General features: G+C 36.4%; 3 protein-coding genes across 19 annotated transcripts in view; 1 reads left to right on the top strand and 2 right to left on the bottom strand.

Moving 5' to 3' along the window:
- Positions 1 to 26,506, top strand: part of LOC141385583 (uncharacterized) — a 607,868-nt gene that overhangs the window by 365,600 nt on the left and 215,762 nt on the right. The gene's annotated exons all lie outside the window — the stretch shown is intronic.
- On the bottom strand, positions 5,150 to 23,691 carry LOC147844103 (uncharacterized). 9 transcript variants are annotated; one of them, XM_087253903.1, is made up of 19 exons: positions 23,383 to 23,678; positions 22,745 to 22,876; positions 21,957 to 22,076; positions 21,314 to 21,445; positions 20,754 to 20,885; positions 19,575 to 19,694; positions 18,817 to 18,948; positions 17,983 to 18,114; positions 17,518 to 17,649; positions 17,154 to 17,285; positions 13,753 to 13,884; positions 11,827 to 11,943; positions 9,688 to 9,795; positions 8,972 to 9,073; positions 7,484 to 7,578; positions 7,262 to 7,309; positions 6,749 to 7,124; positions 6,294 to 6,485; positions 5,150 to 6,140 (listed from the first exon to the last, which is right to left on the bottom strand). In XM_087253903.1, the coding sequence occupies exons 1-19, from the start codon at positions 23,465 to 23,467 to the stop codon at positions 6,034 to 6,036; spliced, it is 2,526 nt and encodes an 841-aa protein (XP_087110029.1). In that variant the 5' UTR covers positions 23,468 to 23,678; the 3' UTR covers positions 5,150 to 6,033. The 9 variants fall into 9 exon arrangements, 6 of the variants coding, with proteins under 6 accessions (XP_087110029.1, XP_087110032.1, XP_087110031.1 ...); XM_087253906.1 differs by lacking the exon at positions 17,983 to 18,114; XM_087253905.1 differs by lacking the exon at positions 18,817 to 18,948.
- pimr201 (Pim proto-oncogene, serine/threonine kinase, related 201) overlaps positions 25,158 to 26,506 on the bottom strand; it is a 29,880-nt gene continuing 28,531 nt past the window's right edge. The window contains exons 12-13 of one of the 5 annotated variants that reach the window (XR_015489774.1): positions 26,220 to 26,485; positions 25,158 to 25,951 (exon numbers count right to left, since the gene is read on the bottom strand). The gene's annotated coding sequence lies outside the window, so the exon portion shown is untranslated. The remainder of the gene's footprint in view (positions 25,952 to 26,219; positions 26,486 to 26,506) is intronic. The other 4 variants (XR_015489776.1, XR_015489778.1, XR_015489775.1 and 1 more) reach the window with 4 other exon arrangements.

Below are 26,506 nucleotides of genomic sequence, written 5' to 3'. Positions count from 1 at the left end.
AGCCTTATTCCAGTTCTGTCATAGTATCTTGTTTTCTTTGTTTGTTTGCTACTTTGGATATTTTTGATTTTTCTGTTACCGCACGTTTTCATCATTAAATTGCTATTGGATCCTACACCTTTTGTCTCCGTCCCTTCAACGTACCTTGACAGAACGACGAACTCAAAAAATGGATCCAGCAGATGATTTTATTGTAAGTATAAAACAAGGTAACCGCTTCGTCGAGCGTTACATTAAAGAATTTTTGGATCTGGCCCCAAGGAGCACTTTTAGCGATTTACTGCTAATGATGTTCTTTCGGGGAGGACTTTTAGAACCTGTGCGATCCAAAATGCCACCATTTGAGGAGGAGTGGAGTCTCTATTTCTTTATGGAGCACGCACTTTTAATATCTGGCTCTCCTCTCTCGATCGCCCTGAAGCAGGAAAACCCTCAGGAGGAAGGCCTGAGCGGTGATCAACAGAAAGGTCTGTTTTCGGGTCCTGCTAATTTATCTTCAGGAGGGAGGAGAGAAGCCCAACTGAAGCTTCGGGCTTATCCGCGTCGGGCTATTCCAAGACCTGCTTTTTCTGAGCCTCTGGACAGACTTCTTGAACTTTGTAAATCCCCAGTGTCGGCTCTATCCCCAGAGCGCCCGCCAGTGCGCACTTCAGTGCCGGTTGCAGTCTGCCTCCTTGCTTTACCGGTGCCGCCCAGACTCCTTGCCCTGCCGGCCCCAGCCCGGCTCCTTGCCCTGCTGGCCCCAGTCCGGCTCCTCGCCTTACCAACGCCATCCAGACGTCTTGCCCTGCCAGTACCTCCCAGACGTCTTGCCCTGCCAGCACCTCCCAGACGTCTTGCCCTGCCGGCCCCAGCCCGGCTCCTTGCTCTGCCGACCCCAGCCCGGCTCCCAGCTCTGCCGGTCCCAGCCCGGCTCCCAGCTCTGCCGGTCCCAGCCCCGCCGGCCCCAGTCCAGCCGCCTCCAGCCCCGCCGGCTCCAGTTCAGCCGCCTCCAGCCCCGCTGGCTCCAGTCCAGCCGCCTCCAGCCCCGCCCGCTCTAGTCCAGTTGCCTCCAGCCCCGCCAGCTCCTGTCCAGTTGCTTCCAGCTCAGCCGATTCCAGTCCAGTTGCCTCTCATACAGCCGGCTCCCCACAGACCTCCTGCCTTGTATCTCCTGTTGGATTGTCCCTGGGTCATCCCTCCCGCTCCTCCCTGTTGTGCCTCTTCGCTACTCGGGACGAACCCTCCGGCTACAACCTGGTTTCCTGCCGGGGCACCTGAACCCCCCCTGGACGTTTTCTTCTGATCCTCCCTGGTCTGACCCTCCCATCCCTCCCCTTGCTCCTCCAATTGTACACCTGTCACACTCTAAAATTGAATATTAATTTGATTAAGAGATTATTAGAAAACAAATAAACTGAATTTGTATATTAAATAGAGCATGAACTTATACATTGTGAATACACTTTTAATATGTGATGAGAACTTTTTAAATATTTTTTTTAAATGTGTGTGGTGATGGAAATGACAGTAGTAAAAATGACGTTTCAACAGTTTATTGTGAAAAAATGAAAAATAGCTTCACAGATTAGCTTTGAGTTGATACTAGCCTTTCATGTATACAAAACACTCTTATTTACCTTCATTTTGTTCAGCATGTTTGGAAATGATGTAGAATAAATGTATTTCCTTCTCAAGCAGTACCTTCATTTTTCTTCAAGTGTTGTTGATAAAAATGTAAATTCCTTCCATCTTGAAGATGTTCTCAGATGGCACTATTCATTTTCATAGAAACCACCTAAATAATCTCACACAAACTTTTTAAAGCGACATTACAGTGTTGTGGTGGAAATGACACTGATATATTGTATAAAAAAGTAATAATGATAATAGTCTCACATTAATAACTATAATATATTTAAATGATTTCACTAGTGCTTCATTAAGATACATTAATAGATACCAGAAAAATAATATTTTAAATGTTATTTTCATTGTTGAAGTTTAAAACTCTGGGTGTGCGACAAGGTGAAAACAGTGATTTTGAAACCTAAAAGGAGGTTGAATAATATGAAAAAATATAATAAAAAGCTAGTATTTTTTAAGTAGGTTTTATTATTAGTTTGACAAAGTAAGAGGAATTTGAACAAAATTATATATATATATATATATTTGGATATATGATCAAAGGACCTTGAAGTGCCCGTAGTTGAAGAATTACACATATATTATACTATATACTACGCCTGTCTAGAGCTAACTTACTTGAACTGTCTCAATCACCGCTTTTATCAAATGTTCAATCTGCATCATTCTCATGGTCACTAAAACCCATCTCATCCTCATTTTACAGCAGGAAGAGCCAGTTCTGACCTTTTCTTCTTTCACTTACCATAGAACATGGTGGTGCTCGCTAATACACTGTTTTCTGAATTCAAAAGTAGTATTGCCATTAAATCTAGATATTATCCATAATGCAAATGCCTTTAACACATGACTAATCAACATTATAATACTAGCATTCATAGTGTTATTGTTACAACTTAAAAGATCACAGCTGACCTTGCTAGCTAGCTAACCCATTGCAATATTGCACATTACCGTCAGCCACACAGTTCATGCATAAAGCTCTCATCTATCAAGCTGATTATCTAAGAGCCGTGTGGTGCAGGAACAGATACTGAGAACAAAGTCAAGACATTATAAATTCTAGAGCACTTTTAAAATGTAGACTGTGACAAAGCAGCTAAACATAGATGAAGAATCGAGAATGAAATCAATTTTAGGAGAGTGGAGGTCAAATGCTGCTGTAGTTCTACTTAAATCAAAACCAATTAAGTTCAGTTTTATTCACTTCAGTTTAATACAAACATCATCATTAAAGCAGTTTCAGTTACATTCACTTCAGATGAATACAAATGGGTGAAGCTGTAGTCTGGATGATGGAGGGTTTGATGAGTATGAGTATCCATCATGGACGGTAGGATTATTGACACTTCTGGTGGCACATCTGGAGGGCTTGATCGTGGATATGGTCCAGTTCCAAGTAGGTCACCAGGCAGATGTTTAGACAGCCAACAGGATCAATGCAGAGATTCGTCTATACCTTTAATTAAATGACACAACATCTGATGCACAGAAGCCACTGCACCTGTTAATATGCTTGGCGACTGGTGTCAGTGGATAGCGGCATGTGCCACTGGAGCTTGTGACGTGCGCTGATGCGTTGCGTCCTGTGTCACTGAGATTGTCTCAGTACATGTCGCTGTGTGGCTCCTATAGTGGTGACTGACAGCTCCTGCTGCTGCTGCTGATGATGCTGACTACTGACTGAGCATGAAGTAGAGGTCTGCAGAGGTCAGATTTCTGCGGCGCGGGAATACATTTTCGAAAAAAGCGCGGGAGCGGTCGATAACTGGTTGTATTTTGGACGGGATATCCACAATATATAGCAATATAGCGCCAAACCCACGCGAGCGAGCGAGCGAGCGAGCATATGTACGTGTATGAATGAGACAGCGTTATGCTATGTTTTTCGTTGTTGCTGTGTGTGTGTATGTGTGTGTGTGTGTGTGCGTATGAGAAGTGTGTGTGTGTGTGTGCGCATAAATGAGAGAGCTTTGCCTGTGTGTGTGTGCTTCGTGCTTGTGTGTGTGTGTGTGTATGCTTGTGTTGTGTGTTTATACAGACAGCTTGTAATAGGCTGTCTGGACTCTGTATAGCTGGGTGGTTTTCGGTTTTGCTCTCATCCCCCCCCCTCTTTAGCGGGATCGGGTGCGGCGGGTAGAAAATGGGGTGGGGCAGGCAGCGGGACAAAAAATGCTGAATATAAGCGGGAGCGGTCGGGTTCGGGCTAAAACCTGGCGGGAGCGGGATTCAAATTTGCAGATCTCTAGCATGAAGTAGGTTGTGTAACACACACACTCAACGACAGAACAATATTTCATATTATATTAATATTAAATATAATTACAATATTGTATGACAATTATATTAACTACAGATCAAAATGATATAATATATAACAAAATAATAATCATATAGTATTCAAATTATTATAAAATATCTAAATGATTAGCCCTCCTGTGAAATTGTAATTCTTTTAAAAATATATTTATATAAATTTCATCTAAATATTTAAATAAACTATATATTATATATTTATATGTACACGTGTTTCTAAGTTGAAGAATATTTTAAAAGCATATAAAACATAGTTTGAATAACTAATTTACAATAATAAATGTCTTGGGAACACTTTACAATAAGGGAGTATGAGTTAATGTTAGTTACTGCATTAGGTAACATGAATTACCAGTGAACAACACATCAGTTATGCAACACTTAATCGTTGTTAATGTTAACTAAACATATATTAATCTGCTATTTAATACATGATGTAACACGAACTGATGCTGAGAAATGACTATTATTCAACACTACATATTATTTGTTAATGTTAACTTACTCGTCTTCTAATGCACCACTTCACATTCATTCTTTATAATTACATAACGTTTACCTACACATACATTAATGCATTTGATCATGGATTAGATAACCTGACCTGACAATGAACAACCCATCTAATCAGCAATACTAAATCTCACATGTAAACTAAACACTAGAGTTAATTATTAATACATTATTGAACACACTAGTTAATGCATTAGTTATATAATGACCATATATAATTAATATAATAATAAACAATAAATAAGGGTGTCACACCAGATGACAACAAAACTATTTTTTAGTGGTTTCAAAAAAGTGAATTATGTGATAAAGTTCAATTATGACAATATTAATAATATTCATTTTTGTCATGTGTGACGCTGAAAATGCAAAGTGATGTCGACGTACATTGCAGTGTTCATTTGTACAACAATATTAGGCTTCTGTATTTTAAAATTAGTTTCATGTCCCTTTAAATGTATTAGTTCATTTATTTAGGATTTTGTATCACGTACAGCTATTCCAGTAATTCCTCACTTTACTTTTTCCAGTGGATAATTAAATGAAACTAAATGAAAGCAACTAGTTATTCATGTAAAACTTTTGTATAAAACTGCACTTCTCATGCAAATTGATGTTTTTGCACTTTCTACTTTGTGAAATGAACTAAATGAAAACTAAACATTCAAAAATTACACATTTATTTTTTGTTTTTGCTTCAATCAAAATTATTTTCAAATATGTTTTTTATAATTTTTGTGCATTCTCAAATCTTCAAATTACAACTTAGAAATGATCATTTTAATTTACAGAATTTTTATAATTCTAATATAATTTATATAAGTTTTTATAATTATCATTTCTATCTTTTTGCATTATATTTCATTTTTATAAGCAGTGTTGCTGACATTACCACAATTACATTACAGTATGTTTAGTGAACGACAAAATAATAAAACACTTAAGTAAAATCTCTAATTTGGTGATTTTTAATTAAACCAAACTACATATTTTACATTATTTTCAGATTTTTTCTTTAAACAAATTATCTTACGCTGTTTTAGCATTAAAGTGCAGTAATAATATGAATATTTCTAAGCCCAGTATGTTGTATAAACAAACTCTGCAATGTAATAAATATTATTTTTGGCGGTTTTTATATTATTAATGAAATATTGTTCTGTTGTTAAGTGTGTGTGTTACACAACCTACTTCATGCTCAGTCAGCAGTCAGCATCGTCAGCAGCAGCAGCAGGAGCTGTCAGTCACCACTAGAGGAGCCACACAGCGACATGTACTGCGACAATCTCAGTGACACAGGACGCAACGCATCAGCGCACATCACAAGCTCCAGTGGCACATGCCGCTATCCACTGACACCAGTCGCCAAGCATATTAACAGGCGCAATGGCTTCTGTGCATCAGATGTTGTGTCATTTAATTAAAGGTATAGACGAATCTCTGCATTGATCCTATTGGCTGTCTAAACATCTGCCTGGTGACCTACTTGGACCTGCACCATATCCACGATCAAGCCCTCCAGATGTGCCACCAGAAGTGTCAATAAGCCTACCAGAGTGTGCCAGTGGTTTCTGTCCATCAGGTGTCTATCTTTTTGCTGAACCACTTATGATCAATAATATCCTCCAAAGTGGGTCCATCGTCAACATTGAAACCGAAGCACATTTTCAGAAGATCTCTGCATTCTGTAGAAATGGAGAGAATTGATTAATCCTGTATGTTCTCACATGCCTAACATGAAAACTGTATATGAAGTTAGACTTAATTTCACATTTTTACAGTCTTGACAACACTGTCCAATTATATCTGAACAGCACTTTGTTAAGTTATTGTCTCACCTTTGGATACACTGGGGTGAAATCTTGGATACTCAACCATAGAGCGAAGGGGCCAATATCCATTCACCATCCTTGCCAGGAGTCTTGCCACACACTCAACAGTTTCTTCTAGAGCAAAATGTGCATTCCTCAAGAAACCAACTTCTACTAGACGAGAATGCCACATACATTTGCAGTAGATTTGGTCAAATCCTGTAAGCAACAGATTTGTGAGTTAGAAGAGTAGAACAGCAATTTATAATAATTAAGCCATCAAAACTATTTCATTACAAGTGGTCAGTGTAAAAGTAGGAGTTCAATAAGCTGGGATATTAATAAGCAGCATTAAAAAATAAAAAAACAATCAGTGCAAATTCTCCAGCATAACAGCCAGCATGAATTGTAAAATCTAGAACTGCCGGTGACCAGCAATACCAGAGGTTTCAGCAGGAGAGGTGAAGAGAAAAGCATCTTACCAGCGTGCGGTTTTAAGTCGCCCGCAATGTAATCACTGCAGCCAAAACCAATCAACTTGACTTGAAGGGTCTTTGGATTCACCAGGATGTTTTCTTCATAGATTGCTCTATGGTCAATGCCATGCTCCAGGCAGTGTTCTAATGCAATTAGGATCTGCAGGATCAAGAGTCGCGCTACACTTTCAGTCAAGGGACCATTGTTTCTCCTGAAGAATGCAGTCAAGGTCATACTCGGCTGCATGTACTCCATGACCAAAACATCATATTCCTCCACTTCAAAAAAGTCATACAACTCTATGATGTGGGGACATAAGGAAGGCTTCTTCAGTTCAAGCAATATTCTGGCCTCCGAAGTCGGGTAAAAGACACGTCCAGGCTAGAGAAAAATATTAGAAAAAGGTTAGAGCATGTGAACTGTATAATGTATCTGCACAATTATAACTGTATAAAATAATGTGTTTAATATAGATTCAACACATATTCAGATATATTCATTGTGTTGTGTTTACTTACTTTCCGATTCATGTAACAGTTCGGCATATAAACGAATTTCAGGGCAACCTGCAAAAGAAACAAAATATTAATATTTTTTCCCCAAAGCAATGAAAAAAACAATCATAATAAATCCAATAATACATGTGTATAATCCAACATGGACATGCGTCCATATGCACACCACTTCCTTTACAAGAAGAAAAAATTAAGTAAACAACATGTGCCGCAAAAGTGACTTACCTTTTTTCCATCAGATTTGCGTGTTGCCACGTAGACAGTGCCATAGATTCCCTTTCCCAGCTTCCTTCCAAGCTCATATTTGTCAAGAGGAGATCCTGAAAAACAAACAAAAGGATTATGACAGTTTACCAGGATTGCTCATTTCTGTTTTTGTCTTACTGTGATAGTAGGAGAATATATTTCTGTTGAGGTTCAGCGTGCTATAAAACTGTGTTTGCTTACTGACAAAAATATAAAACTTAAAAATGCCAAAACTGACATTTTGGCCTCCAGATGCCGAAGCGCAGATGTTTCAAAACTAGTGCTGGGAAAAAATTGATCACGATTAATCATAGTATATTTATTATATATATAGACACATGCATGCAAACGATTTACATAGATTTAGCTACAAATTCATATTTATTAGTCAAACTGCTATAAACACCCACACACACACTTCACCAGCACGTTCGTGTCTCTCTATGTGTGTACGAGCCCCTTTTCCTTTTCTTCCATGTTTTGAGAATAATGGGAATATTTCCATCACTGAAATGTAAGACTCTCCATTGTTGGTTTTTGTCTGTTTCTGCTGAGAGAAAATTCTCATTCAACATTAATTTGAATTCAGCAATTTATTATTTAAAAAGTGAATTAATTAAACTAAGAAGTAACTCGCTTTACATTTTTTCAAATAGTAACTCAAAAGTTTTACTGAATACTTTACTCATTACTTAGAAAAGTAAGATTATTAGGTAACTCACGTTACTTGTAATGCGTTATCCCCAACACTACATATATGTTATATAACACACGCACATATATTATGTCAAAACAAACTTTTATTTAGACGTGATTAACCGTGATTAACCTTTGCTCAGCACTATTGAAACACTGATCTAAAACACACGTGTCACATACATTCGGTGATCCGAGACTTGACATCCTTTCTAAATCTGCATTTGATTGACTGAAAATCCACACAATCGCACACAGCCTAGTGGGCAGTGCGGCAACATGTACTGTAACTACAGCACATTGCAGATGCTCTGAGTTCAAATCCTGGCTTGTGGACCTACCTACTCTTTCTCTTAAACTTTGCATTTATTTACAAAGAGTTTATTCATATGTCAGACCGAACACATTACAAGAACAAAACTATGAAACCACATATTTTAAATGTTTATTACATGCTTTGCCCTGGATTCAAACTCATGACAACTGCATTCCAGATGTGAACATTATCCACAATCCAATCACTTGATGGAATGAATGTTTTACACGACATATTATATTTCCTCAACTGCTTCTCTGTCAAAGCGGTTTCAGACCAACAGATTTCACTGTAGAGACACATTTGCTTTGACTGTTTCAGTTTTTCATGAATCCTCGCTCTGCCCACCACTATTCAAAACTATACAGAATTTACTGGAGATTTTTCAGGAGAAACATGATACCATGTTACACAAATTACAGGAGAAATGTGAGGTCTTGCGATAGAAGACTGACCTGGGCCGGTGTCTCTTCTACAAAAATCTGGATCCTCGTCGTAGGAGGAATCATCATCTTCATCATCCAGAAAATGTTGCTCAGCATTTCCTTCTCTGCTTCCTTAAGTGGATTACAATGAACAAAGGTTTATTATTGTGAGATGAACAGGACCCATCATTTATAATTTTAGCTTGTTTTTATTACACCATTCCAGCACCTCCATTCTTCAGCATAAACATTCCTTGAATCGCGTTCACCCCTGACTCCACCCACTTCCACTTACATGACTTAAACACACATTAAGCTACAGATATTATTTATTAGGGGTCTAAACCTTCACAGGTCTCATGGTTTGGTTACAATTATCATGTCACTGATTTGATCTAATTCTACATCATGATGAATTCCATACACACAGTTTTTAATATTCCTACACATGAACACAATTTTGTTATTTAATACAAAACTACAAAAACAAAAACATTCAGATATACGAACTGAACTTTTAATTGGATCAGCTCAAAGAAAACATGCTTCCTGAATATATCCAACAAAACTCAAATATGGCAAGGTTTATACCACCCTTTCAAACTGATTACAATTTCATTTGGTTTGACCATGTTTATTCCATTGAGGTGTTTATATGAAGCATTTATCATTCGAATTAAACTTTTAAACCAATTTAAAGGCTCCATGTAAACACACCAACATTGTTTTTATCAAAGTAAACTGACCTGAGCTGGTGCCGGGTTCTTCAATTTCATCAGGAAACTGTGATGGTTCACTGCTTGCTGCCGGCATCAAGTCCTCCTGATCTTCATCAACCTGAGAAGCTTCTTCAACTAAAGTGGATTAAATATATAAAAAGTTTAGTCATTTTTATAATATAAATACATTTCATATTCTAAATTTTATTTTATTTGAACAAGTGATTAGAATCTGTTACCGTTTCTTCAAACAAAAGTATTTTAAACTTTAAACTTTAATTTTAAACTTATTACCACAAGAATATTACATACAGTATAACAAAACCCAGTGGTAAAACCTACAAAAATGTGAATTTAATACCACATATTACCTGGAGAATATTACAGTACACAAAGTATTGTTGTAAATATTACAAACATATTAAAGTAATACTATTATTCACTGCAAGAACATTACAGAAATATTACATGCAACAATACCTTACACAAAAACAACACAGTACTACACAATTACCACTCCAGTTTTTTGTTCTTCTATTTATCATATGGAATACCACAGGATATTTTTGTGAGAGATGGCTTTAAAGAGCCCATATTATGGGTTTTTGAAAATTCCCCTCCATGTAGTGTGTAACACAGCTCTAAGTGAAGTGAAGTATCCAGCTAAGGCTTAAATCTGTAAGAATACAGTGTTTAAAACGGTTGATTCATCTATAAAAGAGTCGACTCATAGTGCTTCAAACGAGTCGCCTTGATACCAATTCATTAGGTGTTTCGCCATGACGTACGAACGAAACCAAGTTATTCACGTGCACGCGCAAACCCGGGAGATTTCAAACCTGAGGCCCCGCCCTCTGACGCAGAAACCCAGACACACACACACCCACAAACACACGCACACAAACATGCCGGTCGATTGAAGTCACACTGCAGATGGACATTATATTGAGTCTCTACCCAAAGATGAAACATCAGCATTATAACCAAGCAGTTGGAAACTTCTGGAAGCTACATGCTACAAAGAATACTTCATCTGAGTTTGTTAAAGGAAGGATCAGTAAAGAGTAACTGATGGACGTCAGGATGGGTTTCTTCCATTTCTCAAGTGTAAGTACGTGCGGTTAAAGTTGTTGCCTCGTTTACTCTAGCTTGCAAATGTATTTAGTTGTGATTTGTTACTTGTAACCGCGTGTACTGTATCAGGTTAACTGGATATATTATCTTATCGCGTGCAAAGTCACGTTAAAAACGCGACGCGTGCTGTTTGTTTATGGAGCTCCGTGCTAGAGTTCTGCTCCCGCGATTTATTCGGAAATGTATTCCCGCGCCGCAGAAATCTGGCGCGGGGAGAGAGAGAGAGAGAGCGAGAGAGAGCGAACGAACGAACGAACAAGCTTTGTGTACTTTGTGCTGTGTGTGTGTTTTTATACAGACAGCTTGGCTGTCTGGACTGTATACTGGGTGATATTTGGTTGTGTTCTCCGCTCTAGCGGGACCGGGCGCGGCGGGCAGAAAACGGAGCGGGTTCTCAGGCTAAAACCTGGCGGGTGCGGGCTGAAGCGGGAGCGTTGTCATCCGGAGGTGTGTGTGTGTTTTTGTGTGTGTGTGGTATGGCGAGTACACGACTGTCTCCTTCGTTCGGTTATCCGTGGCACTATCCACTCGCCATAGTGTGGCAGCTAAAATCCACGCCTACACTATCGAGCGTGTATGAACTGTGATTACTTTTTAAATTGCTGATTAGCTATTGGCCATTTCCCTCTCTGACTGAAGGCAGTCGACCAATCGCGACAGACTGTCATCGGTCCAATCAGCGCAGATTAGCTCCGCGCTAAGGAGGGGTTTGGGAACAAATGAATCACTGGACGATTCATACAGGAGTCGCTGGGATAATTAGGTAAAAATAAATGCAGATTATAAGACCATGAAAGTGTTTTTTGACCTTGCATGCATATTAGACTGTTGTTGGAGACCCTTACAACCAAGATATGACCCTATTTCATGTATAATATGGGCTCTTTAAATTATTACCCATGGCACTCTTTCTGAATCACAATCATCAACGACAGTCATGTGATATTGCTCAACTTAACAATCTGTATTTTAAGGACCAAATTTATCATAGTAGAATTGGAGAAATGAAGGGTCTTGTCATTGTAAACTGACCTGAGCTGGGGCTGGGTTCATCCCTTTCATCAGGGAACTGAGGTGGCAGCATCAAGTCCTCCTGATTTTCATCATCCTGAAAAGCTTCCTCGACTTTTCTTTTTCTGCCTCTGCGTCCTAAAGTGGATCAAAATATGGAAGGGTTAATTACAGATGATCACTTATTTTGGTAATCTGCATTCTAGAGCTGCACAATTCTGGCTAAAATGAGAATCGAAATTTTTTTTTTGCCTAAAATAAAGATCAGGATTTTCTCACGAGTCTGTAGATGTAAAATAAAGAATGATATGAGTGGGCTATTATTATTGTCATTCTCAAACATGTGGTAAAACAGCAATAGGCTTTGTGTATCTGTACTGTAAGTTAAAATGCTTAATTTTGTATAGACTTGGAATGGTGGACTTGAACAGACTTTAGATTTGTCCTGGTCATCAATGCTGATGATAGTTCTGATGTTGAAATATTGCTTCAGACATATGCTTACAATCTGTCGTTTTCTGCTTTAAATCTGTCACTGACGTCATTTTCGTGAATACAGAAGACTGGGTGGGTATTTTTGCATTTCGGCTGGTTTTGGATACTGTTTGGGCTGGCAACACTGTGCACGCTTTCGGTTTCATTTTCACTGCTAAGAGCGGTTCACTGCCCGCGCGACTTCCAAACGATCACTCTGTGCCACAAACTGTTATTTACAACTTTATTACCTGTTATTCACAGCTTATGCAGGTTCTGTTCACTAAGTAAACTTCACTAAGAGGCGTGCGCCCACGCTCTCTCCCTTTCTGTGGTAACAGCTGACGGTCAGCTCACGTCACGAATGATTTTGCACTCACAAAAACATGACAAAGACAGAAATGACATTTTGAGGTGAATTGTATCTTGTAAATACAGCATGTGACTTTAAACACCATTTGGAGGTGTCCATGTTGCTGAACAACGTATGTAAAACAATGTGAGGACTTGTGCGACCATCATTGCTTCTCTCCTGAACTTGAAAATATGATTGACAGAATCGTAGAAATGCTGAATTAAGATCGTCTAGGGGGTCGAATCAAGATTGCAATCTTCTTACGATAAATTGTGCAGCTCTACTGCGTTCATTCACATTACTACTCAGTATAGGGTGAACCCGATTAGTCAAAGCTTCGCAACGACCAATCTCTCAGCTGAATATTTGCAGAGGTAAATTACGAAATGAGGATCAGGCTATTTTGGCTATATGGGGGTTCCACATGATTTCACATCGAACTACTGGTTTTCACCCCTTTAGTGACTGCTTATCAAAATATAATCCAAACCGTTTGCTATACGCTCTTCTAGCGCTGGACTTTTAGAATTTCACTCTGTATTCCTGATGCGATCTGGCAGGACTATTTTAGGTTCTATGCTCCATAAGTTTGGAATTGTCTCCCAAATGAAGTGAAAGAATCCCCCAGCATTCATGTTTTTAAAAAGCGTGTTCAGATTTTTACCAGATTTATGCTTTGAGTGTCAGTTTTGCACTCCATATGTGATTATTTATTTTTTTATTATTATTATTAGACTCCTGCCAATCTCCACTCCCACAAACATTCTTTAAAATATCATCTTTTTTGGTTGACAGAAAAAAAGAAAATCATAAAGGTTTGGAACAAGTATATAATTATGTTTTTTTCACCTTTTACTGGGATAGAATAGTGGAGGACAGACAGGAAAGTATTAGGACCAGAGAGAGGGGAAGGGTCGACATAGGTCCTCGAGTCGGGAATCGAACACGGGTCGCCATGAGCACCATGGTGCTATATGTCGGCACACTTAACCACTAGGCTATTGGTACCGACTGGTTGGGAACAAGTAAAGTGTGAGAAAATGATGACAGAATTTTTGGTGAAGTATATCTCCTTAACGAAGCTGAAGAAAAGTGTGTTCTAGTGGTAGTAAACTGACCAGAGCTGGTGCTGGGTTCTTCACTGTCATCAGGGACCTGTGTTGGTTTATGGCGTTTTGCCGGCATCAAGTCCTCCTGATTTTCATCATTCTGAAAAGCTTTCTTGGCTTTTCTTTTTCTGCCTCTGCATCCTAAAATGGATCAAAATATGGAAGAGTTATTTACAGATGATCACTTATTTTGGTAATCTGCATTCATTCATTACTACTCAGTAACTTCGCAACTACCAATCTCTCAGTCGAATATTTGCAGAGGTAAATTATGAAATGAGGATCAGGCCATTTCGGCTATAAAGGGGTTCCGCAATGTCTGATTTCACATCGAACCACTGGTTTTCTCCCCCTCAGTCGGTATATTGCATGCGTTCATGTAATTAATGCTGTAACTGAAAATAAAAATGTTTTTGGTAAATATTTTGACATGCTTGAACAAATTCACCCTCCTTGACATTTAAGTTTCACTCTTCATGATCTGTGACTGTCAGACAAGCATCTATGTAGCAGGGATTTAATCTTTCACAATATCTGTTATATTTTATAATATTTTCAACTATTAAAAATGTGAAGGCACTTTCAAATGGTAAAAGATTAACCAAAAAAAGAAGCAGGGAGTGTCAATAGTTCATGTCACATCACTCAACAACAACTAACACTTCAAACTGTTTTTGTGTGTGTGTGTGTGTGTGTGTGTGTGTGTGTGTGTGTGTGTGTGTGTGTGTGTGTGTGTGTGTGTGTGTGTGTTAACCAATAAGAATATCACAATACGTTTTGCTTATTTTACTTGTACAATATTTATATTCTCAGTGTTGATTTCATCAATGAAAACAGCTTGACACAAGCAGAATCTGACAGGTCTGCTGCACCATGCAACTTGCCTGAAAGCATGGGCTCTGAACTCTGGATCTAATGAAGGAATTGCTCAAAGTAGTGGTTTATAACATAAATGAATTCTGGTTATTTTATATCTTTTTATCTACATTTTAGTCTGCTGATTCTTTGTCTACAATAATGCTTTGCCTATTCTGTGGATGAGCAGATCAGGGCATGTGCATTCATAGCGTTCAGTCTCATTATCAGCATATCTGTTTGTGTCAAGCTGTGTATAGCCAACAAACAATTTCAGCATCCTCACTTTTGGCTGAACTATTTCTTTTTTTATATATAAAGGGCTCAGATGCAAAAGCCGCTTAACGTCACTTCCGCCAAAAATGAGCTAATGACATAAAGCAAATGCTTTAGACATAGTACATGTTCAGCAAATAATTGTGCTTCAAATCATCTAAATCCCAGCATCCACACATTCAGAAATAACAGTTTGTTTGCAAAAGCCTCTAAACGCCACTTGCCTTTGACAGCAAAACCCGCTATGTCCCGAGAACCAATCAGAAGCTGTGAATCGAATAATGTTTTAAATGTAACAGTGCTCTGATACGTGGGCTTTTATGAGCAGACTGTTTTATTAATTTAGATTTTAAAAGATGGAGTTTGATGAAGTTCATGAGCCTGTCTGAATTTCAGTGAATGGCAAATGAAAATGTCCCTTGCCTCAAAACTCTGTGCATTATAAGAAAAAGAAAACACACTTTACAGTCAGAAGTGCAGCATGCATTCATGTTTTTTTACGCAGTGACGCTACTTTAAATGAATCCGAATTACTTTACATTAAACGGCAACATTGTTTCACGAAAGAAGTTAGGATGTCATTCAGAAATGATAATGTTAAGATGTAAGTAATGTCAATTTTAATGTTATTGATTAATGCACTTACCTGACAGATTTCCTTATAGTCCCTGGTTTATCAGGGGTTACCACAGCGGAATGAACTGCCACTTACTTGACAGATTTCTGTATTTTTAATTTTAGGAGGTTTGTGTATGTGTTTATTGTTTGGTAAAATAATTTCTAATTGCTTCTTTAGTGATTTTGCAACAAATTATACTTTTTTGTCCCAATTTGTGGATTTACAGGGTTTTGCATAAAAAGCACAAGTGGATTTAGCTGGTTTTAACGCAAAAGAAAATATACCTTGTTAAAAACCAAAGAATTGTCTAAAGTGACATTTTTGAAAAAAAAAAAAGTTATTTCATTTACTAACCAATAACCTTTTCATTATCTAGAAAATGACTTGTTTGAACCTAATTATAGGTGTTTGATAGAAAAAGCTTATTACAAAAAAAGTGGTCTGATGGGTTTAGAGGGTTTTGCATCTGGACTCTTCATATATATCTTTATTGGATACAATCTTATTTAAATTCCTAAGCAGTGTTTCCTGTAGGATTTTTTCCAGCTGTGAAAGCAGGCCTTTTTTATACAGATCTACCAACTACCTGTGGCGTTATTACAATGACAAATGTCGTGAGCGCAGTATTACAACTTGAGATCGCATTTATGTAATAGCCTTTAAGCATGCCAATCTTTTTGCTTGCGCGCTGATTTCCTCTGCTCATGCACAAAACTTCTTGCACAACCCCTCAAATATGCTGCTCAAGTGCAGATCTTCTTGTGCGCTCTCAAATAAACAATGCTGAAGAACGATATAGTGCATTTATTTAACAAGTATGTCTCCAATATTTATTACATTTGCTAGGAATATTTTTGAAGACCTACAGAGCGGTATTAATGTGTCCTGAAGTAAAGTGAAACAGCTATACATCGTGTTTGCTGGCCTCACACATCACGCACCTGTCAGTCAGTCAGCCAGCACGTAACCTTAAAGGGTTAAACAAATGACGCACAGCACTACTAGCAGTGTAATAAGGAGATATGTATAATTTTTTGTTATTTTGAAGAATTATTTTCCATGTACATAGTTTTAAAATTACATTCCAGATTCAATCCCATTATTGTTTTTATCTCTATTTTCAGATCTTGCCAAAATGGGTGAATAATATTACAATATTAAACTATGTGAAAATGATCAGCCATTGCATTTCCACATTTTCTCCAGCATTCACCATTTTTTATTACAAGTTGGAAAATATTTATTTTTTCCAAATAAATTCCCTTGAATCTGGGTTAATTGTGATCATGTGTGTTTTCCACATAGATAACCATACCTCTTTTCTTATAATTACATTAGCTTCCTTTTCCCATTTCTATTTCATATACATGGCTGAGTGTTTCTTTGCTGATGTCAGACAGCAATAGTTTATTGATACTAATTTCTTATTCACCTTCTTTTTGTAAGTTTCTGCAAATACCCACACTGATGTTGGTTCTATATTTTCTAAATCTCTTGTGCTCTTATTGAAATAGTCTCTAACCTGAAGGTTATCTCAGTTACATGTATTTGAAAGTTGTTGGAAACTTTTCAGTTCATTGTCAGCAGTGATGAGACAGAAAACTATCTCTTTACTGAAAGTGGAGCTAAAGAAAAGTGTGTTTTGTGAAAGTAAACTGACCTGAGCTGGTGCTGGGTTCATCACTTCCATCAGGGAACTGTGTTGGTTTATGCTGTGTGGCCGGCATCAAGTCCTCCTGATCTTCATCATCCTTAAAAGCTTCCACCATTTTTCTTTTTCTGCCTCTGCCCCCTAAAGTGGATTAAATACAATAAACTTTTTATTCAATTTTTATAATGTAAATAAATGTGATATTCTATGTTTTATTAACATTTTCTTAGAAAACAATGACAAGTGATTATAATCTGTAACAGAGTTTCTTCAAACCAAAAGACATTGTGGTTGCTTCTGTGTATTATATATTAGTTGTATATAGTTGTGTCATCGAATGGTTGCAAATGTGTTCTTGTGGTAGTAAACTGACCTGAGCTGGTGCTGGGTTCTTCACTTTCATCAGGGAACTGTGTTGGTTTGCGGCGTGTTGCCGGCATCAAGTCCTCCTGATCATCATCATCCTGAAAAGCTTTCTTGGCTTTTCTTTTTCTGCCTCTGCGTCCTAAAATGGATTAGATACAACAAACGTTTTATTTTCAAATTATAAATAGATTTGATATTTTATACTTAATTAACATTTTCTTAGAAAACAATGACAAGTGATTATAATATGTAACAGTTTCTTCAAACCAAAAGACATTGTGGTTGCTTCTATGCATTTTATATAGTTGTGTCATCGAATGGTTCCAAATCCCAATTTAACATTCCTATTCATGATATATCTCTAACAAAAATGGGCTTTAGTGATCCTGCTGAACAAAATTAATTTACCACAGAAAAGTATTTCTCTTTAACAAAGCTGAAGAAAAGTGTGTTCTTGTGGTAGTAAACTGACCTGAGCTGGTGCTGGGTTCTTCACTTTCATCAGGGAACTGTGTTGGTTTGCGGCGTGTTGCCGGCATCAAGTCCTCCTGATCTTCATCATCCTGAAAAGCTTTCTTGGCTTTTCTTTTTCCGCCTCTGCGTCCTAAAATGGATTAGATACAACAAATGTTTTATTTTCAAATTATAAATAGATTTGATGTTTTATACTTAATTAACATTTTCCTAGAAGACAATGACAAGTGATTATAATCTGTGACAAGAGAGTTTCTTCAAACAAAAGGATTTTAAAGACAATGTGGTTATTTCTAAGCATTTTTCACATTTGTGTCATTAAACGGTTGCATAAACCCAATTTGACACTCCTATCCTTGTGATATCCCTTTTAAAAATGGGCTTTACTGATAATACTGTCCTGCTGAACAAAATAAATTTACCACAGAACAAATAAGCTGAGAAAAATATGACAGGATCACCAAAGCCCTTTCTTTAGTGGAGTATCACAACAATTTAAAGCTATGCATGTGATTTTTCTGTTGTTTTCATGTGCCAATATTAACTCATTACCACAAGAATATTACAAGAAAATTACAGACAACAATACCTTACACAAAACAACACAGTACTACACAATTACCACTCCAGTTATTTTGGTTATGCTGTTTTATCATATGGAATACCACAGGATATTTTTGTGAGAGATGGCTTTGAATTATTACCCACTCTTGGCACTCTTTCTGAATCACAAACAGTAACGACAGTCATGTGATATTGCTCAACTTTACAATCTGTATTTTAAGGACCAAATTTAGTGGAGAAATGAAGGGTCTTGTGGTAGTAAACTGACCTGAGCTAGTGCTGGGTTCATCACTGTCATCAGGGAACTGTGCTGGTTTATGGCGTTTTGCCGGCATCAAGTCCTCCTGATTTTCATCATTCTGAAAAGCTTTCTTGGCTTTTCTTTTTCTGCCTCTGCATCCTAAAGTGGATCAAAATATAGAAGGGTTGGTTATAGATGATCACTTATTTTAGTAATCTGCATTCATATTACTACTCGGTAATTACTACTCGGTATTACTACCCGAATAGTCGCAGCTTAGCAACTACCAATCTCTCAGTACATTTGCAGAGGAAAATTACGAAACGAGGATCAGGCCATTTTGGCAATATGGGGGTTCCTCAATGTCTGATTTCACATCGAACGACTGGTTTTCTCCCCTTAAGTTGATATATAGCCTGTTTTTACACCAAGTTCTACCAGATTTATGTTTTTCAGCGTGTCATGTTTTACTCACAATTTACTCTTCCTCAAGTGGTTCCAAACCTTTATGAGATTATTATTACTAAAAGAATATATTTTGAAGAAAGCTGAAACCCTCTAATCATTGACTTCCACAGCAGGAAAACAAATACTATGCAATTCAATGAAGACAGGTTTCCAGCTTTCTTCAAAATATCATCTATTTTGGTTGACAGAAAAAAGGAAATAAAAAAGGCTTGGAACAAGTAAAGTGTGAGTAAATGATGACAGAACTTTCATTTTTGGTAAAGTATATCTCTTTAACGACGCTGTAGAAAAGTGTGTTCTTGTGTTAGTAAACTGACCTGAGCTAGTGCTGGATTCTTTATTGTCATCAGGGAACTGTGTTGGTTCACAACGTTTTGCCGGCATCAAGTCCTCCTGATCATCCTGAAAAGTCACCTTGAGTTTTCTTTTTCTGCCTCCTAAAGTGGATTAGATACAATAGTTTATTTTTTTTAAATAAAATTTTCTTAACATAAATAGATTTTATAATTTTTTTGTATTAAAGGTTTCTTTAAAAACAATTAACAAGTGATTATATCTGAGACAGAGTTTCTACAGACAAAATAATTTTTTAGACACTGTAATTGCTTTTAAGTATTTTACACATTTCGCATAAACCCAATTTAACACTTTAAGTTGGGATTTAGTGGGGCTTTACTGATCCTACTGTCCTGCTGAACAAAATAAATTTACCACAGAACAAATAAACTGAGCAAAATATGACAGGATCACCCCAGCACTTTCTGTAGTGGAGTATCACAACAATTTAGAGTTATGCATGTGATTTTTCTGTTGTTTTCATGTGCCAATATTAACTCATTACACTCAAAAAAAGGAAACAAGCCACCTTTTAGATTTGCAAAACAGAAACATGTCTTATGGAAAAGAATAGAACGAGTTTAGTTCTGTTAAATGATTTATTCTAGTTGTTTGAAACTTAATGAAGAAATAATCAAATGAATTAGATAAGAGCTTGTTCATTCAAAGAGATTTAAGCTTTTTCTGTTGTTTTCATGAGGCAATATCAACTCATTACCACAAGAATCCAGGAATATTACATACAGTACAACAAAACCCTGTGGTAAAACCTACAAAAATGTTAAATTATTACCATATTAAAATGGACACTACTACAGTACACAAAGTATTGTTGTAAAAATTACTAACATATTAAAGCAATACTATTAATTACTGTAAGAACATTACAGAAATATTACATGCAACAATACCTTACACAAGAACAGCACAGTACTACACAATTACCACTCCAGTTTTTTGTTTTCCTGTTTTATCATAGGGAATACCACAGGATATTTTGGTGAGAGATGGCTTTGAATTATTACCCATGACACTCTTTCTGAATCACAATCAGTAACGACAGTCATGTGATATTGCTCAACTTAACAAACTGTATTTTATGGACCAAATTGATCATAGTAGAATTGGAGAAATGAAGGGTCTTGTCATGGTAAACTGACCTGAGCTGGTGCTGGGTTCTTCATTGTCATCAGGGAACTGTGCTGGTTTATGGCGTTTTGCCGGCATCAAGTCCTCCTGATTTTCGTCATCCTGGAAAGCTTCATCGACTTTTCTTTTTCTGTCTCTGCTTCCTAAAGTGAATTAAATACAGTAAACCGTTTATTCAATTTTCACAACATAAATAGATTTTATATTTTTTATGGTATTAAAATTTTCCTAGAAGACAATGACAAGTGATTATCTGTGACATACTTTCTATAGTGGAGTATCACAACAGTTTACAGTTATGCATGTGATTTTTCTGTTGTTTTCATGAGGCAATATATCAACTCATTGCCACAAGAATACAACAGGAATATTACATACAATACAAAAAGTCCTGTGGTAAATACAACAAAAATGTGAAATACTACATTTTACCTGGAGAACATTACAGTACACAAAATACTGTGGTAAATATTAGAGATATATGAAAGTTATACAGTTCATTACAGGAATATTACATACGACAAAAACAACACAGTACTAGACAATCTTGTTCTTGTCATGGTAAACTGACCTGAGCTGGTGGTGGGTTCTTCATTGTCATCAGGGAACTGTGCTGGTTTATGGCGTTTTGCCGGCATCAAGTCCTCCTGATCTTCATCATCCTGAAAAGCTTCCTTGGCTTTTCTTTTTCTGCCTCTGCATCCTAAAGTGGATCAAAATATGGAAGGGTTAATTACAGATGATCACTTATTTTAGTAATCTTCATTCATTCATTACTACTTGGTATAGGGTGACCCTAAATAGTCAAAACTTTGCAACGACCAATCTCTCAGCTGAATATTTGCAGAGGTAAATTATGAAATGAGGATTAGGCCATTTTGGCTGTATGAGGGTTCCTCAATGTCTGATTTCACATCGAACTACCGGCTTTCTCCCCTTAAGTTAATATATAATGCCTGTTGTTTTACCAATTTTTACCAGATTTATGCTTTTTTGAGTGCTAGTTTTGCACTCCATATGTCTTTTTTTTTAATGACTATTATCAGACTCCCGCCAATCTCCACTCCCACAAACACCAGCCCCCCTCAACCCCGACAAGAAAAAAAAATACTATGGAATTTAATGAAGACAGGTTTCCAGCTTTCTTCAAAATATCATCTTTTTTTGGTTTAACGAAGTTGAAGAAAAGTGTATTCTTGTGTTAGTAAACTGACCTGAGCTGGTGCTGGGTTCATCACTGTCATCAGGGAACTGTGATGGTTTACGGCGTTTTGCCGGCATCAAGTCCTCCTGATCATCCTGAAAAGTCACCTGGAGTTTTCTTTTTCTGCCTCCTAAAGTGGATTAGATACAAAATGTGTTTTCCATAAAATGTTCATAACATAAATAGATTTTATCATCTTTATTGTATTAAAATGTTCTCTGTGACAGAGTTTCTTCAGACAAAAGGATTTTTAGACACTGTGGTTGTTTCTAGGCATTTTACACATTTGTGTAATTGAACGGTTGCATAAACCCAATTTAACACTTTAAACTGGGCTTCAGAGGGGCTTTACTGATCCTACTTTACTGATCCTACTTAATTTACTTAAAATTTAATGTGGTAAATGGGGTATTAATTTCTCATTTTTGTAGGTTTTACCACAGGATTTTGTTGTACAGTATACAAAGTATTGTTGTAAATATTAAAAACACATTAAAGCAATACTATTATTTACTGCAAGAACATTACAGAAATATTACATGCAACAATACCTTACACAAGAACAGCACAGTACTACACAATAACCACCAATTTTTTGTTCTTCTGATTTATCATATGGAATACCACAGGATATTTTTGTGAGAGATGGCTTTAAATTATTACCCATGACACTCTTTCTGAATCACGATAAGTAACAACAGTCATGTGATATTGCTCAACTTTACAAACTGTATTTTAAGGACCAAATTGATCATAGTAGAATTGGAGAAATGAAGGGTCTTGTCATGGTAAACTGACCTGAGCTGGTGCTGGGTTCATCACTGTCATCAGGGAACTGTGCTGGTTTATGGCGTTTTGCTGGCATCAAGTCCTCCTGATTTACATCATTCTGGAAAGCTTCGTCGACTTTTCTTTTTCTGTCTCTGCTTCCTAAAGTGGATTAAATACAGTAAACCGTTTATTCAATTTTCACAACATAAATAGATTTTATATTTTTTATGGTATTAAAATTTTCCTAGAAGACAATGACAAGTGATTATCTGTGACATACTTTCTATAGTGGAGTATCACAACAGTTTAAAGTTATGCATGTGATTTTTCTGTTGTTTTCATGAGGCAATATATCAACTCATTGCCACAAGAATACAACAGGAATATTACATACAATACAAAAAGTCCTGTGGTAAATACTACAAAAATGTGAAATACTACATTTTACCAGGAGAACATTACAGTACACAAAATACTGTGGTAAATATTAGAGATATATGAAAGTTATACAGTTCATTACAGGAATATTACATACGACAAAAACAACACAGTTCTAGACAATTACCACTGCAGGTTTTGTGTATTTTGTGTATAACTGTATTTTAAGGACCACATTTATTAAATTAGAACTGGAGAAATGAAGAGTCTTGTCATAGTAAACTCACCTGAGCTGGTGTTTTCTGCTTCAGGGCGGGAACAATTGCTTGTTTCCCCCTTAAAAAAACCAATCATCTTCCAAATGTACTCCATTTCTGTTAGTTTCAACAACAAGTAAATATGGAAATTTAAAATAGCAAAGCTGATAAATCTCGATAATTCTCGCACTGAGCTTCTTTCACAAACTCGATCTGACAGCTGTAAATACTTTTTGTGCTTGAACTAATTGGAAGATTACTACTGAAAACTGTGTGTGTGTGTGCGCCTGAGAACCCCGCGTTCTGTAACGTCATTATTAGAACGCGGGTTCCCAAGGTGATCCAAGATGGTTGTGATGTAGGGAATCGTCATTATTTTTCAGGGTTTCAAAGGTGAAGTGATTTCTTAACCCACTGCTTAATACCAGAGATTCATTCATTCATTTTCTTTTCGGTTTAGTTCCGGTGATAACAATATACAAATAAGTATGGACGTTATATAAGTTTTTGACATACTGCTGCAGGGGTAAAATGGATACCTGCCACAGCTAAATGCGCCTGCCACGGTTAACGTAAATGCGGCCGCCTATGGCAAGCCTTTTTAGCATTTCAACCTTTATTCTTACTATCTATAAATATATTTAAATATATTTCTAATTATATTTTGACGAGTGACAATTATAATTTGAATAGTCAGAATGAAAATTAGAAATTCGAGATCTCTGTAAATGTATTTTGACTAGTCAAAACTCAATGAAGATATCTCTAATGATGTAGATATCTCTAAAATATGCGTCATGTATCCGTATAGATATAATGGTAATAAGAGATAACCGTTTCGACTAGTCACAATTATAGTTGACGATATTTGCTTTGTATTTTTAAACTAATATATATATATATATATATATATATATATATATATATATATATATATATATATATATATATATATATATATATATATATATATATATATATATATATATAAACAGATGCAACTGTCTCGGATAAAAAAAACAGTATTATGAACTTATATTTATGAACTTATTGTAATTTTACGGCATGAAAAACTCCAGTATTAAAGGAAACTGATTATTTTATGGTACAAAAAGAGCTGTATTATCAATACATGAATCTCCTTTATCACAAGTAGTGCTGGAATCCTCTTTGTTCTTACAGTTTTATTTGTTTCCATGTACGTTGTGAAGTGTTAGAGTTGCTCCAGATCTTACGTCTTGAGGAGAGAGTTGACAGTAAACAATAACAAACAATAATGTACAGGAGTAGGCCATCTATATAAAAGTGAATAAAAACGTTAATAAAAAAGGAATGAATTACACATTATTAAAATACTACAAATTCTATACAATATAGAATTTATAGAATAAAATAATACATTATATTTTAAAATATTAATAATAGCAATACAATATGAAATAGTATGTGCATATTTATGTATAGGACTATAATCATAGTATGAATAATACTTTATTAGTATTCATAACTTTAGTTTTTCCTACTATTATAATATTAAAATAGTAGTGGAATTACAACAAATTAAGATGATATAGGCAGATACAAAATATAGCGTGTAGCGGGTAAAACATACTGTGTAGCAGGATTGCATAAAACTTAAAACCTCAGTTATTCAGACACGTGACATGATTCTAAACCAATAAACAACATTTAAAGTCCTTCAAGTTTTGTCATTGTACCACTAGATGACAGCAAAAGAGCACTTATTACAGACAATCTATGGGTAAAACACTGTTATTGCATTTTAAATCAAACTTAGTCCAATCTTACCATTCAAGGTTTTTTTATTCCACTTATGAATTTATATTTAATTACACTGAAAGCTGATTATTCTGTATATACATTTCAACAAAAGGTTTTGAAGGTCTTGTTAACATTTTGTTACCTATTCTTTGGTTTAAATATCTACGTGTGACACAAAATGTGTGTAAGCATGATTAATGACTATTATTAAAATAATAGATTTCTGTTTATTTTTTCTCCATGTAAACATTGTTATTTGTGGATGTGTTTTTGTGTTAGACATAATTATAAATGTATATTAAGTGAAAAACACTGTATCTAAGCTATCGTTTGTCCAAGCAACTTGAAATTTGCCATCCAGTTTTCTAAGGTGGCATAACATGAAAAAACATGGCCATCAGCCAATTAATACAGAGCAATTTTTCATTCGTCTTTGTGTGTGTGTGTGTGTGTGTGTGTGTGTGTGTGTGTGTATAATACATCAATCAATGTATTGGGTATTCAATCTTAACCCTTTTAACCAAAACATTGTTGTGTAAAGTGTTTGACAGTGTGGTACATCCTTATTTTGTGGAAGACAGACACAACTAATAATAAGACTAAAAAAAGTTATTAAAAATGCCAACAAATGTTGACTTAATTTAGTTTACACTAGAGTTCACTGATGAAATATTTTTGAAAGCAACCTCAGTGTTACAGCACATGAATCTATAACCTTCCTGATACTAAAGCTTTGCAGACAGGTTTCTTGAAATGTCTTGGGAAGATGTTCTTCAGTTCTTCTGAATTATCTGATCTCTGCGTGGAGCATCGGCTGCTGTCAAACAAAAATTACACTGCATTATTACAATTAATAGCAAAAATGACACACTACACCAAAAGATTACTTAATAACTGACTCAAAATCATTTTAGCTGGTGAAAATAATGTTCTAATATTTTGTTCTTACATGAAACAATACTAGAATAATTTATAGCAAATCTTGTCATTTTTGAGAAATACTATAGTAAAGTAATTGAAAAAATCTGTTCTATAGTTGCTATGGTGGCGGCGCGGTGGCGCAGTAGGTAGTGCTGTACCCTTACAGCAAGAAGGTTGCTGGTTCGAGCTTTGGCTGGGAGTTTGCATCTTCTCCCTGTGTTTGCGTGGGTTTCCTCTGAGTGCTCCAGTTTCCCCCACAAGTCCAAAGACATGCGGTACAGGTTAATTGGGAAAATTAAAACTGTCCGTAGAGTGTGTATGGGTGTTTACCAGTGTTGAGTTGCGGCTGGAAGGGCATCCGCTGAGAAAAACATTTGCTGGGTAAGTTGGCGGTTCATTCTGCTGTGGCGACCCCAGATTAATAAAGGGACTAAGCCGAAAAGAAAATGAA

The sequence above is a fragment of the Danio rerio genome, chromosome 5 (genome assembly GCF_052040795.2).
Source record: "Danio rerio strain M-AB ecotype USA chromosome 5, GRCz13ab, whole genome shotgun sequence".
NCBI lineage: Eukaryota > Metazoa > Chordata > Actinopteri > Cypriniformes > Danionidae > Danio > Danio rerio.
Note: the sequence above shows the minus strand (reverse complement) of the source record. Positions and strands in the feature narration are given on the sequence as shown.

Excerpts from the sequence above, each read along its gene's own strand:
- LOC147844103 (XM_087253903.1), bottom strand. The coding sequence starts at position 23,467 with ATGGAGTACATTTGGAAGATGATTGGTTTTTTTAAGGGGGAAACAAGC. Across the intron at positions 19,695-20,753 it reads AGAACCCAGCACCAGCTCAG|GAGGCAGAAAAAGAAAACTC; the intron begins GTCAGTTTACCA and ends AATCCACTTTAG. Across the intron at positions 11,944-13,752 it reads AGAACCCAGCACCAGCTCTG|GACGCAGAGGCAGAAAAAGA; the intron begins GTCAGTTTACTA and ends GATCCACTTTAG.